The following is a 16,676-nucleotide window of genomic DNA, read 5'->3' as shown; positions in this document are numbered from 1 at the left end:
GCACATGTGGCTGTTGCAGGTCTGTTGCCGTCCATCAGTAAGGCACAGGGGACTGCTGCAGGTGTGTTGCAGTTCATCAGTGGGGCACATGTGGCTGTTGCATTTGTGTTGCAGTCCATCAGTGAGGCACATGTGTTTGTTGCAGGTGTGTTGCAGTCCATCAATGAGGCCCATGTGGCGGTTGCAGGTGTTTTGCAGTAAATCTGTGAGGCACAAGTGGCGGCTGCAGGTGTGTTGCAGTCCAACAGTGAGGCACATGTGGCTGCTGCAGGTGTGTAGCAGTCCATCAGTGAGGCACATGTGGCTGCTGCAGATGTGCTGTAGTCCATCAGTGAGACGCATGTGGATGCTGCAGGTGTGTTGCAGACCATCAGTGAGGCACTTGTGGCTGCTGCAGATGTGTTGCTGTCCATCACTGAGGCACATGTGGCTGCTGCAGGTGTGTTGCAGACCATCAGTGAGGCACATATGGGTGCTGCAGATGTTTTGCAGTCCATCAGTGAGGCACATGTGGCTGCTGCAGATGTGCTGCAGTCCATCAGTGAGACACATGTGGCTGCTGCCGGTGTGTTGCAGACCATCAGTGAGGCACTTGTGGCTGCTGCAGGTGTGTTGCAGACCATCAGTGAGGCACTCGTGCCTGCTGCAGATGTGTTGCAGTCCATCAGTTAGGCACATGCGGCTGTTGCAGATTTGTTGCAGTCCAGTGAGGCACATATGGCTGTTGCAGATGTGTTGCAGTCCATCAGTGAGGCATATGTGGCTGCTGCAGATATGTTACAGACCATCAGTGAGGTAAATGTGGCTGCTGCAGGTGTGTTGCAGTCCATCAGTGAGACACATGTGGCTGCTGCAAGTGTGTTGCAGTTCATCAGTGAAGCACATGTGGCTGCTGCAGGTGTGTTGCAGTCCATCAGTGAAGCACATGTGGCTGCTGCAGGTTTGTTGCAGTTAATCAGTGAGGCACATATGGCTGCTGCAGGTGTGTTGCAGTCCATCAGTGAGGCACATGTGGCTGCTGCAGATATGGTGCAGACCATCAGTGAGGTAAATGTGACTTGCAGGTGTGTTGCAGTCCATCAGTGAGACACATGTGGCTGTTGCAGGTGTGTCGCAGTCCATCAGTGAGGCACATGTGGCTGCTGCAGATATGGTGCAGACCATCAGTGAGGTAAATGTGACTTGCAGGTGTGTTGCAGTTCATCAGTAAAGCACATGTGGCTGCTGCAGGTGTGTTGCAATCCATCAGTGAGGCACATGTGGCTGTTGCAGGTGTATTGCAGTCCATCAGTGAGGCACATGTGGCTGTTGCAGGTGTGTTGCAGTCCATCAGTGAGGCACATGTGACTGTTGCAGGTGTGTTGCAGTTCATCAGTGAGGCACATGTGGCCGTTGCAGGTGTATTGCAGTCCATCAGTGAGGCACAGGTCGCTGCTGCAGGTGTGTTGCATTTCATCAGTGAGGCACATGTGGCTGTTTCAGGTGTGTTACAGTCCATCAGTGAGGCACATGTGGCTGTTGCAGGTGTGTTGCCGTCTATCAGTAAGGCACAGGTGACTGCTGCAGGTGTGTTGCAGTTCATCAGTGGGGCACATGTGGCTGTTGCATTTGTGTTGCAGTCCATCAGTGAGGCACATGTGGCTGTTGCAGGTGTGTTGCAGTCCATCAGTGAGGTAAAAGTGGCTGGTGCAGGTGTGTTGCAGTTCATCAGTGAAGCACATGTGGCTGTTGCAGGTGTGTTCCAGTTCATCAGTGAGGCACAGGTGGCTGCTGCAGATGTGTTGCAGTCCATTAGTGAGGTAAATGTGGCTGTTGCAGGTGTGTTGCAGTCCAACAGTGAGGCACAGGTGGCTGATGCAGGTGTGTTGCAGTTCATCAGTGAGGCACATGTGGCTGATGCAGGTGTGTTGCAGTCCATCAGTGAGGCACATGTGACTGCTGCAGGTGTGTTGCAGTTCATCAGTGAAGCACATGTGGCTGCTGCAGGTGTGTAGCAGTCCATCAGTGAGGCACATGTGGCTGCTGCAGGTGTGTTGCAGTTCATCAGTGTGGCACATGTGGCTGCTGCAGGTGTGTTGCAGTCCATCAGTGAGACACATGTGGCTGCTGCAAGTGTGTTGCAGTTCATCAGTGAAGCACATGTGGCTGCTGCAGGTGTGTTGCAGTCCATCAGTGAGGCACATGTGGCTGTTGCATTGTTTGTTGCAGTTAATCAGTGAGGCACATGTGGCTGCTGCAGGTGTGTTGCAGTCCATCAGTGAGGCACATGTGGCTGCTGCAGATATGTTACAGACCATCAGTGAGGTAAATGTGGCTGTTGCAGGTGTGTTGCAGTCCATCAGTGAGACACGAGTGGCTGCTGCAGGTGTGTTGCAGTCCATCAGTGAAGCACATGTGGCTGTTGCAGGTGTGTTGCAGTCCATCAGTGAGGCACATGTGGCTGCTGCAAATATGGTGCAGACCATCAGTGAGGTAAATGTGACTTGCAGGTGTGTTGCAGTTCATCAGTAAAGCACATGTGGCTGCTGCAGGTGTGTTGCAATCCATCAGTGAGGCACATGTGGTTGTTGCAGGTGTATTGCAGTCCATCAGTGAGGCACATGTGGCTGTTGCAGGTGTGTTGCAGTCCATCAGTGAGGCACATATGGCTGTTGCAGGTGTGTTGCAGTTCATCAGTGAGGCACATGTGGCTGTTGCAGGTGTGTTGCAGTTCATCAGTGAGGCACATGTGGCTGCTGCAGGTGTGTTGCAGTCCATCAGTGAGGCACATGTGGCTGTTGCAGGTGTGTTGCAGTCCATCAGTGAGACACATGTGGCTGCTGCAGGTGTGTTGCAGTCCATCAGTGAAGCACATTTGGCTGTTGCAGGTGTGTTGCAGTCCATCAGTGAAGCACATGTGGCTGCTGCAGATATGGTGCAGACCATCAGTGAGGTAAATGTGACTGTTGTAGGTGTGTTGCAGTTCATCAGTGAGGCACATGTGGCTGTTGCTGGTGTATTGCAGTCCATCAGTGAGGCACATGTGGCTGTTGCAGGTGTGTTGCAGTCCATCAGTGAGGCACATGTGGCTGTTGCAGGTGTGTTGCAGTTCATCAGTGAGGCACATGTGGCCGTTGCAGGTGTGTTGCAGTCCATCAGTGAGGCACAGATCGCTGCTGCAGGTGTGTTGCATTTCATCAGTGAGGCACATGTGGCTGTTGCAGGTGTGTTACAGTCCATCAGTGAGGCACATGTGGCTGTTGCAGGTGTGTTGGCGTCCATCAGTTAGGCACAAGTGACTGCTGCGGGTGTGTTGCAGTTCATCAGTGGGGCACATGTGGCTGTTGCAGGTGTGTTGCAATCCATCAGTGAGGCACATGTGGCTGTTGCAGGTGTGTTGCAGTTCATCAGTGAGGCACATGTGTTTGTTGCAGGTGTGTTGCAGTCCATCACTGAGGCACATGTGGCGGTTGCAGGTGTGTTGCAGTCAATCTGTGAGGCACAGGTGGCGGCTGCAGGTGTGTAGCAGTCCATCAGTGAGGCACATGTGGCTGCTGCAGATGTGCTGCAGTCCATCAGTGAGACGCATGTGGCTGCTGCAGGTGTGTTGCAGACCATCAGTGAGGCACTTGTGGCTGCTGCAGATGTGTTGCAGTCCATCAGTGAGGCACATGTGGCTGCTGCAGGTGTGTTGCAGACCATCAGTGAGGCACTTGTGGCTGCTGCAGATGTGTTGCAGACCAGTGAGGCACATACGGGTGCTGCAGATGTTTTGCAGTCCATCAGTGAGGCACATGTGGCTGCTGCAGATGTGCTGCAGTCCATCAGTGATACACATGTGGCTGCTGCAGGTGTGTTGCAGACCATCAGTGAGGCACTTGTGGCTGCTGCAGGTGTGTTGCAGACCATCAGTGAGGCACTCGTGGCTGCTGCAGATGTGTTGCAGTCCATCAGTTAGGCACATGCGGCTGTTGCAGATTTGTTGCAGTCCAGTGAGGCACATATGGCTGTTGCAGGTGTGTTGCAGTCCAACAGTGAGGCACATGTGGCTGCTGCAGATATGTTACAGACCATCAGTGAGGTAAATGTGGCTGCTGCAGGTGTGTTGCAGTCCATCAGTGAGACACATGTGGCTGCTGCAAGTGTGTTGCAGTTCATCAGTGAAGCACATGTGGCTGCTGCAGGTGTGTTGCAGTCCATCAGTGAGGCACATGTGGCTGTTGCATGTTTGTTGCAGTTAATCAGTGAGGCACATGTGGCTGCTGCAGGTGTGTTGCAGTCCATCAGTGAGGCACATGTGGCTGCTGCAGATATGTTACAGACCATCAGTGAGGTAAATGTGGCTGTTGCAGGTGTGTTGCAGTCCATCAGTGAGACACGAGTGGCTGCTGCAGGTGTGTTGCAGTCCATCAGTGAAGCACATGTGGCTGTTGCAGGTGTGTTGCAGTCCATCAGTGAGGCACATGTGGCTGCTGCAGATATGGTGCAGACCATCAGTGAGGTAAATGTGACTTGCAGGTGTGTTGCAGTTCATCAGTAAAGCACATGTGGCTGCTGCAGGTGTGTTGCAATCCATCAGTGAGGCACATGTGGCTGTTGCAGGTGTATTGCAGTCCATCAGTGAGGCACATGTGGCTGTTGCAGGTGTGTTGCAGTCCATCAGTGAGGCACATATGGCTGTTGCAGGTGTGTTGCAGTTCATCAGTGAGGCACATGTGGCTGTTGCAGGTGTGTTGCAGTTCATCAGTGAGGCACATGTGGCTGCTGCAGATGTGCTGTAGTCCATCAGTGAGACGCATGTGGCTGCTGCAGGTGTGTTGCAGACCATCAGTGAGGCACTTGTGGCTGCTGCAGATGTGTTGCAGTCCATCAGTGAGGCACATGTGGCTGCTGCAGGTGTGTTGCAGACCATCAGTGAGGCACATATGGGTGCTGCAGATGTTTTGCAGTCCATCAGTGAGGCACATGTGGCTGCTGCAGATGTGCTGCAGTCCATCAGTGAGACACATGTGGCTGCTGCAGGTGTGTTGCAAACCATCAGTGAGGCACTTGTGGCTGCTGCAGGTGTGTTGCAGACCATCAGTGAGGCACTCGTGGCTGCTGCAGATGTGTTGCAGTCCATCAGTTAGGCACATGCGGCTGTTGCAGATTTGTTGCAGTCCAGTGAGGCACATATGGCTGTTGCAGGTGTGTTGCAGTCCATCAGTGAGGCACATGTGGCTGCTGCAGATATGTTACAGACCATCAGTGAGGTAAATGTGGCTGCTGCAGGTGTGTTGCAGTCCATCAGTGAGACACATGTGGCTGCTGCAAGTGTGTTGCAGTTCATCAGTTAAGCTCATGTGGCTGCTGCAGGTGTGTTGCAGTCCATCAGTGAGGCACATTTGGCTGCTGCAGGTTTGTTGCAGTTAATCAGTGAGGCACATGTGGCTGCTGCAGGTGTGTTGCAGTCCATCAGTGAGGCACATGTGGCTGTTGCAGGTGTGTTGCAGTCCATCAGTGAGGCACATGTGGCTGTTGCAGGTGTGTTGCAGTCCATCAGTGAGACACATGTGGCTGTTGCAGGTGTGTCGCAGTCCATCAGTGAGGCACATATAGCTGCTGCAGATATGGTGCAGACCATCAGTGAGGTAAATGTGACTTGCAGGTGTGTTGCAGTTCATCAGTAAAGCACATGTGGCTGCTGCAGGTGTGTTGCAATCCATCAGTGAGGCACATGTGACTGTTGCAGGTGTATTGCAGTCCATCAGTGAGGCACATGTGGCTGTTGCAGGTGTGTTGCAGTCCATCAGTGAGGCACATGTGGCTGTTGCAGGTGTGTTGCAGTTCATCAGTGAGGCACATGTGGCCGTTGCAGGTGTGTTGCAGTCCATCAGTGAGGCACAGGTTGTCGGAAAATCCGACACCATTTAATAATCATACAGATAATTGCTGCTGTATTACCAACAAGTTACCCATAGAAAACGTAACTTGTAGTGGAATTACCGTCTATAGAAAACGGGATATCATTACCACATACTATTATATTCTCCACCTATTATGGTGGGACTTATTCTTAAATACATTAGTCTTTGGACTTTACCATCATAAAAACATCTTATATAAATTAACTTAATTATCAATATTAAAGTAGAGTAAATGTGACCCTTCTATCACTTTCTGAAATCTGGACAATGTAAGCCAGGCGTCAGTGAGGAAGGGGCAGCCATTGTTTATACGAGACCAGAGGCTCACACGAGAGCAAATTCGGCTCCTGTTAATTTTACTTGGACGTAGTGTTATGGAAACCAAAGGTGTACCATTTTCAACACGCTGTCAACAAATTCAAGTTAAGTGTTCTTTCCGAAACCCATGCATCCTCATTTATGGCCATTAATGTCATTATATAGGGTGAGCCGGTTAGAGCACGTGGAAGCCTCAAACTAAAGGTAATTAAGCCAGGTCTTTATTGTTCCATGTATAGTATTTTCTCTGATATAGCTTGTCATATATAGGTACCTGGCTTTACAGCTAGCGCCCTTTTAACAGGTCAAGACGAGGAAGACTGTGCACCAGTTACTGGGTGATGGAAGCTACCTCAAAGAGGATAATTTGGTGTCTACACCCTTGTTATATCTGGTGGACTAACCTGCTGTACTATAAGATAAGGAACCTCTTCAATGTATGTAGTCTATTACTGTAGTTTGATTGGCTGCATATATATTCAATTAATAAACCCCCCCTAATGTGTAGAGGATCGATTTGTGAGATTAAGAGATTATTGCAGAAATACAGTCCACTTATCATTATACAAATTGCTATCGAAGTATATAAATTAACGTAAATATAAATTCATATAAATTAAATAAATATAAATCTCACAGGTCGGTTCCCACACAGGTCGCTGCTGCAGGTGTGTTGCATTTCATCAGTGAGGCACATGTGGCTGTTTCAGGTGTGTTACAGTCCATCAGTGAGGCACATGTGGCTGTTGCAGGTGTGTTGCCGTCTATCAGTAAGGCACAGGTGACTGCTGCAGGTGTGTTGCAGTTCATCAGTGGGGCACATGTGGCTGTTGCATTTGTGTTGCAGTCCATCAGTGAGGCACATGTGGCTGTTGCAGGTGTGTTGCAGTCCATCAGTGAGGTAAAAGTGGCTGGTGCAGGTGTGTTGCAGTTCATCAGTGAAGCACATGTGGCAGTTGCAGGTGTGTTCCAGTTCATCAGTGAGGTACAGGTGGCTGCTGCAGATGTGTTGCAGTCCATTAGTGAGGTAAATGTGGCTGTTGCAGGTGTGTTGCAGTCCAACAGTGAGGCACAGGTGGCTGATGCAGGTGTTGCAGTTCATCAGTGAGGCACATGTGGCTGATGCAGGTGTGTTGCAGTCCATCAGTGAGGCACATGTGACTGCTGCAGGTGTGTTGCAGTTCATCAGTGAAGCACATGTGGCTGCTGCAGGTGTGTTGCAGTCCATCAGTGAGGCACATGTGGCTGTTGCAGGTGTGTTGCAGTCCATCAGTGAGACATGTGGCTGCTGCAGGTGTGTTGCAGTCCATCAGTGAAGCACATTTGGCTGTTGCAGGTGTGTTGCAGTCCATCAGTGAAGCACATGTGGCTGCTGCAGATATGGTGCAGACCATCAGTGAGGTAAATGTGACTGTTGTAGGTGTGTTGCAGTTCATCAGTGAGGCACATGTGGCTGTTGCAGGTGTATTGCAGTCCATCATTGAGGCACATGTGGCTGTTGCAGGTGTGTTGCAGTCCATCAGTGAGGCACATGTGGCTGTTGCAGGTGTGTTGCAGTTCATCAGTGAGGCACATGTGGCCGTTGCAGGTGTGTTGCAGTCCATCAGTGAGGCACAGATCGCTGCTGCAGGTGTGTTACAGTCCATCAGTGAGGCACATGTGGCTGTTGCAGGTGTGTTGGCGTCCATCAGTTAGGCACAAGTGACTGCTGCGGGTGTGTTGCAGTTCATCAGTGGGGCACATGTGGCTGTTGCAGGTGTGTTGCAGTCCATCAGTGAGGCACATGTGGCTGTTGCAGGTGTGTTGCAGTCCATCAGTGAGGTAAAAGTGGCTGGTGCAGGTGTGTTGCAGTTCATCAGTGAAGCACATGTGGCTGTTGCAGGTGTGTTCCAGTTCATCAGTGAGGCACAGGTGGCTGCTGCAGGGGTGTTGTAATTCATCAGTGAGGCACATGTGGCTGTTGCAGATGTGTTGCAGTCCATCAGTGAGGCACATGTGGCTGCTGCAGATGTGTTGCAGTCCATCAGTGAGGTAAATGTGGCTGCTGCAGGTGTGTTGCAGTCCATCAGTGAGGCACATGTGGCTGTTACAGGTGTGTTGCAGTCCATCAGAGAAGCACATATGGCTGCTGCAGATATGGTGCAGTTCATCAAGAAGGCACATGTGGCTGTTGCAGGTGTGTTTCAGTCCATCAGTGAGGTAAAAGTGGCTGGTGCAGGTGTATTGCAGTTCATCAGTGAAGCACATGTGGCTGTTGCAGGTGTGTTCCAGTTCATCAGTGAGGCACAGGTGGCTGCTGCAGGGGTGTTGTAATTCATCAGTGAGGCACATGTGGCTGTTGCAGATGTGTTGCAGTCCATCAGTGAGGCACATGTGGCTGCTGCAGATGTGTTGCAGTCCATCAGTGAGGTAAATGTGGCTGCTGCAGGTGTGTTGCAGTCCATCAGTGAGGCACATGTGGCTGTTACAGGTGTGTTGCAGTCCATCAGAGAAGCACATATGGCTGCTGCAGATATGGTGCAGTTCATCAAGAAGGCACATGTGGCTGTTGCAGGTGTGTTGCAGTTCATCAAGAAGGCACATGTGGCTGTTGCAGGTTTGTTGCAGTCAATCGGTAAGGCACATGTGGCTGTTGCAGGTGTGTTGCAGTCCATCAGTGAGGCACAGATGGCTGCTGCAGGTATGTTGCAGTTCATCAGTGAGGCACATGTGGCTGTTGCAGGTGTGTTCCAGTCCGTCAGTGAGGCACAGGTGGTTGCTGCTTGTGTGTTGCAGTTCATCAGTGAGGCACATGTGGATGTTGCAGGTGTGTTGCAGTTCATCAGCGAGGCACATAAGGCTGCTGCAGGTGTATTGCAGTCCATCAGTGAGGCACATGTGGCTGCTGCAGGTGTGTTGCAGTTCATCAGTGAGGCACAGATGGCTGCGGCAGGTGTGTTGCAGTTCATCAGTGAGGCACATGTGGCTGTTGCAGGTGTGTTGCAGTCCATGAGGCACATGTGACTGGTTCAGGTGTGTTACAGTTCATCAGTGAGGCACATGTGGCTGTTGCAGGTGTGTTGCAGTCCATCAGTGAGGCACTGGTGGCTGCTGCAGGTGTGTTGCAGTCCATCAGTGAGGTGCATGTTGCTGCTGCAGATGTGTTGCAGTCCATCAGTGAGACACATGTGGCTGCTGCAGATATGTTGCAGACCATCAGTGAGGTAAATGTGGCTGCTGCAATTGTGTTGCAGTTCATCAAGAAGACACATGTGGCTGTTGCTGGTGTGTTGCAGTCCATCAGTGAGGCACATGTGGCTGTTGTAGGTGTGTTTGTTACAAACCCGGATCCAGCGTCCGAGCACGGAGCAGTGACGACCGCGCCATCTGTGGGTCAGCTCCCGAAACCCCCTCCAAACGGACGACGACACCTGGTGGGGACGACGTATACTGGCCACAAGGGCCAGTTTCTAGTCCGGTTCAGCGCTCAACACAGCCGCTGCTGACCTCTGGTGAGGTGGTGCTCAGACACCAGCGCCATCTATGGAGTGGATAGGTGGGCGTTTGTGTCTGAGCCTGTAAGTGAGGTGCCTTAGTGTGTCCCAGTTATTGATGACGTGTCTGCTTACAGAGTCGACCTGGGACTGCTGTGATGGAATTGGAGTCAGTCTACCCAAGGCAGCCGTCCCCATACCTTGTGCTTTGCTGTAGCAGCTGTGAGTCGCCTCCCGGAAGAACACTGTGGTGTTACCCTGCCAGTGGAGTGGCAGTAGAAGGATTACCCGGGACCGACTGCTAGAGACGACTATCCACTGGGGTATTGAGGACAGCAGAGTGATTTGTGGTATCACACAAGGCTCCTTTCTAGGGCGTTACCCTTATATCGTTCGTGGAATGGCCTGACCAGCCTTGCTGATCCGGAACCTGCCAGCAGACCTGCTGGACTTGTGGTTGACGGCCTCCACGGCGGTGCCCCCAGTGGAACTGTGTTTTGGCTGGCCTGTGTCTGGGGTAGACTCAGCTTGGTCGAAGGATTCGTCAAGAGACCACGAAGGCACCGAGGACTCAGCACCGAGAATCAGGATCCAGAGTCTTCAGCAGAAGACGATTGTGTATTTCCCCTGTACAGTGTTAATACCCCTCCCCCTGTGCACTCTTTTATATATTATTTATTTGGTGATGGTAACAATTATAGTCTTAAGTTCTTAACTTTCTTTCCCTTCCCCCTTTAAGTTTCTTGCGTCACGGATCACATCCCTTGAAAGCCACTACTGGCTTGGGGTCGGATACAACTTCCTCTAACAACATCAGAGTAAGGACCCCGTTGCGTCCCGAGAGGGCCGTAACAGTGTTGCAGTCCATCAGTGGGGCACAGGTAGCTGCTGCAGGTGTGTTGCAATTCATCAGTGAGGCACATGTGGCTGTTGCAGGTGTGTTGCAGTCCATCAGTGAGACACAGGTGGCTGCTGCAGGTATGTTGCAGTTCATCAGTGAGGCACATGTGGCTGTTGCAGGTGTGTTACAGACCATCAGTGATTCACATGTGGCTGTTGCATGTGTGTTGCAGTCCATCAGAAAGGTACATGTGGTTGCTGCAGATGTGTTGCAGTCCATCAGTGAGACACATGTGGCTGCTGCAGATATGTTGCAGACCATCAGTCAGGTAAATGCGGCTGCTGCAGGTGTGTTGCAGTTCATCAGTGAAGCACATGTGGCTGTTGCAGGTGTGTTGCATTCCATCAGTGAGGCACATGTGGCTGCTGCAGGTGTGTTGCAGTCCATCAGTGAGGCACATGTGGCTGTTGCAGGTGTGTTGCAGTTCATCAGTGAGGCACATGTGTTTGTTGCAGGTGTGTTGCAGTCCATCACTGAGGCACATGTGGCAGTTGCAGGTGTGTTGCAGTCAATCTGTGAGGCACAGGTGGCGGCTGCAGGTGTGTAGCAGTCCATCAGTGAGGCACATGTGGCTGCTGCAGATGTGCTGCAGTCCATCAGTGAGACGCATGTGGCTGCTGCAGGTGTGTTGCAGACCATCAGTGAGGCACTTGTGGCTGCTGCACATGTGTTGCAGACCAGTGAGGCACATAGGGTGCTGCAGATGTTTTGCAGTCCATCAGTGAGGCACTTGTGGCTGCTGCAGATGTGTTGCAGACCAGTGAGGCACATAGGGTGCTGCAGATGTTTTGCAGTCCATCAGTGAGGCACATGTGGCTGCTGCAGATGTGCTGCAGTCCATCAGTGAGACACATGTGGCTGCTGCAGGTGTGTTGCAGACCATCAGTGAGGCACTTGTGGCTGCTGCAGGTGTGTTGCAGACCATCAGTGAGGCACTCGTGGCTGCTGCAGATGTGTTGCAGTCCATCAGTTAGGCACATGCGGCTGTTGCAGATTTGTTGCATTCCAGTGAGGCACATATGGCTGTTGCAGGTGTGTTGCAGTCCATCAGTGAGGCACATGTGGCTGCTGCAGATATGTTACAGACCATCAGTGAGGTAAATGTGGCTGCTGCAGGTGTGTTGCAGTCCATCAGTGAGACACATGTGGCTGCTGCAAGTGTGTTGCAGTTCATCAGTGAAGCACATGTGGCTGCTGCAGGTGTGTTGCAGTCCATCAGTGAGGCACATGTGGCTGTTGCATGTTTGTTGCAGTTAATCAGTGAGGCACATGTGGCTGCTGCAGGTGTGTTGCAGTCCATCAGTGAGGCACATGTGGCTGCTGCAGATATGTTACAGACCATCAGTGAGGTAAATGTGGTTGTTGCAGGTGTGTTGCAGTCCATCAGTGAGACACGAGTGGCTGCTGCAGGTGTGTTGCAGTCCATCAGTGAAGCACATGTGGCTGTTGCAGGTGTGTTGCAGTCCATCAGTGAGGCACATGTGGCTGCTGCAGATATGGTGCAGACCATCAGTGAGGTAAATGTGACTGTTGCAGGTATGTTGCAGTTCATCAGTAAAGCACATGTGGCTGCTGCAGGTGTGTTGCAATCCATCAGTGAGGCACATGTGGCTGTTGCAGGTGTGTTGCAGTCCATCAGTGAGGCACATATGGCTGTTGCAGGTGTGTTGCAGTTCATCAGTGGGGCACATGTGGCCGTTGCAGGTGTGTTGCAGTCCATCAGTGAGGCACAGGTCGCTGCTGCAGGTGTGTTGCATTTCATCAGTGAGGCACATGTGGCTGTTGCAGGTGTGTTACAGTCCATCAGTGAGGCACATGTGGCTGTTGCAGGTGTGTTGCCGTCCATCAGTAAGGCACAGGTGACTGCTGCAGGTGTGTTGCAGTTCATCAGTGGGGCACATGTGGCTGTTGCATTTGTGTTGCAGTCCATCAGTGAGGCACATGTGGCTGTTGCAGGTGTGTTGCAGTCCATCAGTGAGGTAAAAGTGGCTGGTGCAGGTGTGTTGCAGTCCATCAGAGAGGTAAATGTGGCTGTTGCAGGTGTGTTGCAGTCCAACAGTGAGGCACAGGTGGCTGATGCAGGTGTGTTGCAGTTCATCAGTGAGGCACATGTGGCTGATGCAGGTGTGTTACAGTCCATCAGTGAGGCACATGTGGCTGTTGCAGGTGTGTTGCCGTCCATCAGTAAGGCACAGGTGACTGCTGCAGGTGTGTTGCAGTTCATCAGTGGGGCACATGTGGCTGTTGCATTTGTGTTGCAGTCCATCAGTGAAGCACATGTGGCTGTTGCAGGTGTGTTCCAGTTCATCAGTGAGGCACAGGTTGCTGCTGCAGATGTGTTGCAGTCCATCAGTGAGGTAAATGTGGCTGTTGCAGGTGTGTTGCAGTCCAACAGTGAGGCACAGGTGGCTGATGCAGGTGTGTTGCAGTTCATCAGTGAGGCACATGTGGCTGATGCAGGTGTGTTGCAATTCATCAGTGAGGCACATGTGGCTGTTGCAGGTGTGTTGCAGTCCATCAGTGAGGCACATGTGGCTGGTGCAGATGTGTTGCAGTCCATCAGTGAGGTAAATGTGGCTGCTGCAGGTGTGTTGCAGTCCATCAGTGAGGCACATGTGGCTGTTACAGGTTTGTTGCAGTCCATCAGAGAGGCACATAAGGCTGCTGCAGATATGGTGCAGTTCATCAAGAAGGCAAATGTGGCTGTTGCAGGTGTGTTGCAGTTCATCAAGAAGGCACATGTAGCTGTTGCAGGTTTGTTGCAGTCAATTGGAAAGACACATGTGGCTGTTGCAGGTGTGTTGCAGTCCATCAATGAGGCACATATGGCTGCTGCAGGTGTGTTGCAGTTCATCAGTGAGGCACATGTGGCTGTAGCAGGTGTGTTCCAGTCCGTCAGTGAGGCACAGGTGGCTACTGCTTGTGTGTTGCAGTTCATCAGTGAGGCACATGTGGATGTTGAAGGTGTGTTGCAGTTCATCAGCGAGGCACATAAGGCTGCTGCAGGTGTGTTGCAGTCCATCAATGAGGCACAGGTGGCTGCTGCAGGTGTGTTGCAGTTCATCAGTGAGGCACAGATGGCTGCGGCAGGTGTGTTGCAGTTCATCAGCGAGGCACATGTGGCTGTTGCAGGTGTGTTGCAGTCCATCAGAGGCACATGTGGCTGGTTCAGGTGTGTTACAGTTCATCAGTGAGGCACATGTGGCCGTTGCAGGTGTGTTGCAGTCCATCAGTGAGGCACTGGTGGCAGCTGCAGGTGTGTTGCAGTCCATCAGTGAGGTGCATATTGCTGCTGCAGATGTGTTGCAGTCCATCAGTGAGACACATGTGGCTGCTGCAGATATGTTGCAGACCATCAGTGAGGTAAATGTGGCTGCTGCAGGTGTGTTGCAGTCCATCAGTGGGGCACAGGTGGCTGCTGCAGGTGTGTTGCAATTCATCAGTGAGGCACATGTGGCTGTTGCAGGTGTGTTGCAGTCCATCAGTGAGACACAGGTGGCTGCTGCAGGTATGTTGCAGTTCATCAGTGAGGCACATGTGGCTGTTACAGGTGTGTTACTGACCATCAGTGATTCACATGTGGCTGTTGCATGTGTGTTGCAGTCCATCAGAAAGGTGCATGTAGTTGCTGCAGATGTGTTGCAGTCCATCAGTGAGACACATGTGGCTGCTGCAGATATGTTGCAGACCATCAGTCAGGTAAATGTGGCTGCTGCAGGTGTGCTGCAGTTCATCAGTGAAGCACATGTAGCTGTTGCAGGTGTGTTGCATTCCATCAGTGAGGCACATGTGGCTGCTGCAGGTGTGTTGCAGTCCATCAGTGAGGCACATGTGGCTGTTGCAGGTGTGTTGCAGTTCATCAGTGAGGCACATGTTTGTTGCAGGTGTGTTGCAGTTCATCACTGAGGCACATGTGGCGGTTGCAGGTGTGTTGCAGTCAATCTGTGAGGCACATGTGGCTGCTGCAGGTGTGTAGCAGTCCATCAGTGAGGCACATGTGGCTGCTGCAGATGTGCTGTAGTCCATCAGTGAGACGCATGTGGCTGCTGCAGGTGTGTTGCAGACCATCAATGAGGCACTTGTGGCTGCTGCAGATATGTTGCAGTCCATCAGTGAGGCACATGTGGCTGCTGCAGTTGTGTTGCAGACCATCAGTGAGGTACTTGTGGCTGCTGCAGATGTGTTGCAGACCATCAGTGAGGCACATATGGGTGCTGCAGATGTTTTCCAGTCCATCTGTGAGGCACATGTGGCTGCTGCAGATGTGCTGCAGTCCATCAGTGAGACACATGTGGCTGCTGCAGGTGTGTTGCAGACCATCAGTGAGGCACTTGTGGCTGCTGCAGGTGTGTTGCAGATTTATTGCAGTCCAGTGAGGCACATATGGCTGTTGCAGGTGTGTTGCAGTCCATCAGTGAGGCACATGTGGCTGCTGCAGATATGTTACAGACCATCAGTGAGGTAAATGTGGCTGCTGCAGGTGTGTTGCAGTCCATCAGTGAGACACATGTGGCTGCTGCAAGTGTGTTGCAGTTCATCAGTGAAGCACATGTGGCTGCTGCAGGTGTGTTGCAGTCCATCAGTGAGGCACATGTGGCTGCTGCAGGTTTGTTCCAGTTAATCAGTGAGGCACATGTGGCTGCTGCAGGTGTGTTGCAGTCCATCAGTGAGGCACATGTGGCTGTTGCAGGTGTGTTGCAGTTCATCAGTGAGGCACATGTTTGTTGCAGGTGTGTTGCAGTCCATCACTGAGGCACATGTGGCGGTTGCAGGTGTGTTGCAGTCAATCTGTGAGGCACAGGTGGCGGCTGCAGGTGTGTTGCAGTCCAACAGTGAGGCACATGTGGCTGCTGCAGGTGTGTACCAGTCCATCAGTGAGGCACATGTGGCTGCTGCAGATGTGCTGTAGTCCATCAGTGAAACGCATGTGGCTGCTGCAGGTGTGTTGCAGACCATCAATGAGGCACTTGTGGCTGCTGCAGATGTGTTGCAGTCCATCAGTGAGGCACATGTGGCTGCTGCAGGTGTGTTGCAGACCATCAGTGAGGCACTTGTGGCTGCTGCAGATGTGTTGCAGACCATCAGTGAGGCACATATGGGTGCTGCAGATGTTTTGCAGTCCATCAGTTAGGCACATGCGGCTGTTGCAGATTTGTTGCAGTCCAGTGAGGCACATATGGCTGCTGCAGATGTGCTGCAGTCCATCAGTGAGACACATGTGGCTGCTTCAGGTGTGTTGCAGACCATCAGTGAGGCACTTGTGGCTGCTGCAGGTGTGTTGCAGACCATCAGTGAGGCACTCGTGGCTGCTGCAGATGTGTTGCAGTCCATCAGTTAGGCACATGCGGCTGTTGCAGATTTGTTGCAGTCCAGTGAGGCACATATGGCTGTTGCAGGATTGTTGCAGTCCATCAGTGAGGCACATGTGGCTGCTGCAGATATGTTACAGACCATCAGTGAGGTAAATGTGGCTGCTGCAGGTGTGTTGCAGTCCATCAGTGAGACACATGTGGCTGCTGCAAGTGTGTTGCAGTTCATCAGTGAAGCACATGTGGCTGCTGCAGGTGTGTTGCAGTCCATCAGTGAGGCACATGTGGCTGCTGCAGGTTTGTTCCAGTTAATCAGTGAGGCACATGTGGCTGCTGCAGGTGTGTTGCAGTCCATCAGTGAGGCACATGTGGCTGTTGCAGGTGTGTTGCAGTCCATCAGTGAGGCACATGTGGCTGTTGCAGGTGTGTTGCAGTCCATCAGTGAGACACATGTGGCTGTTGCAGGTGTGTCGCAGTCCATCAGTGAGGCACATGTGGCTGCTGCAGATATGGTGCAGACCATCAGTGAGGTAAATGTGACTTGCAGGTGTGTTGCAGTTCATCAGTAAAGCACATGTGGCTGCTGCAGGTGTGTTGCAATCCATCAGTGAGGCACATGTGGCTGTTGCAGGTGTATTGCAGTCCATCAGTGAGGCACATGTGGCTGTTGCAGGTGTGTTGCAGTCCATCAGTGAGGCACATGTGGCTGTTGCAGGTGTGTTGCAGTTCATCAGTGAGGCACATGTGGCCGTTGCAGGTGTGTTGCAGTCCATCAGTGAGGCACAGGTCG

The 16,676-nt window shown here is 52.0% G+C and overlaps 1 protein-coding gene across 1 annotated transcript in view; it reads left to right on the top strand.

Annotated features, from left to right (window-relative positions):
* Window positions 1-16,676, top strand: part of LOC138358692 (platelet binding protein GspB-like) — a 59,735-nt gene that overhangs the window by 18,692 nt on the left and 24,367 nt on the right. The window contains exons 17-23 of the mRNA XM_069316847.1: window positions 8,254-8,379; window positions 8,674-9,177; window positions 10,697-10,906; window positions 13,206-13,331; window positions 13,542-13,709; window positions 14,128-14,271; window positions 14,714-14,881. Of these exons, the coding sequence (XP_069172948.1) occupies window positions 8,254-8,379; window positions 8,674-9,177; window positions 10,697-10,906; window positions 13,206-13,331; window positions 13,542-13,709; window positions 14,128-14,271; window positions 14,714-14,881 (1,446 nt within the window). The remainder of the gene's footprint in view (window positions 1-8,253; window positions 8,380-8,673; window positions 9,178-10,696; window positions 10,907-13,205; window positions 13,332-13,541; window positions 13,710-14,127; window positions 14,272-14,713; window positions 14,882-16,676) is intronic.

Source organism: Procambarus clarkii, chromosome 85 (assembly GCF_040958095.1).
Source record: "Procambarus clarkii isolate CNS0578487 chromosome 85, FALCON_Pclarkii_2.0, whole genome shotgun sequence".
Classification (NCBI taxonomy): domain Eukaryota; kingdom Metazoa; phylum Arthropoda; class Malacostraca; order Decapoda; family Cambaridae; genus Procambarus; species Procambarus clarkii.
This window is presented reverse-complemented; position numbering and strand designations above follow the sequence as displayed.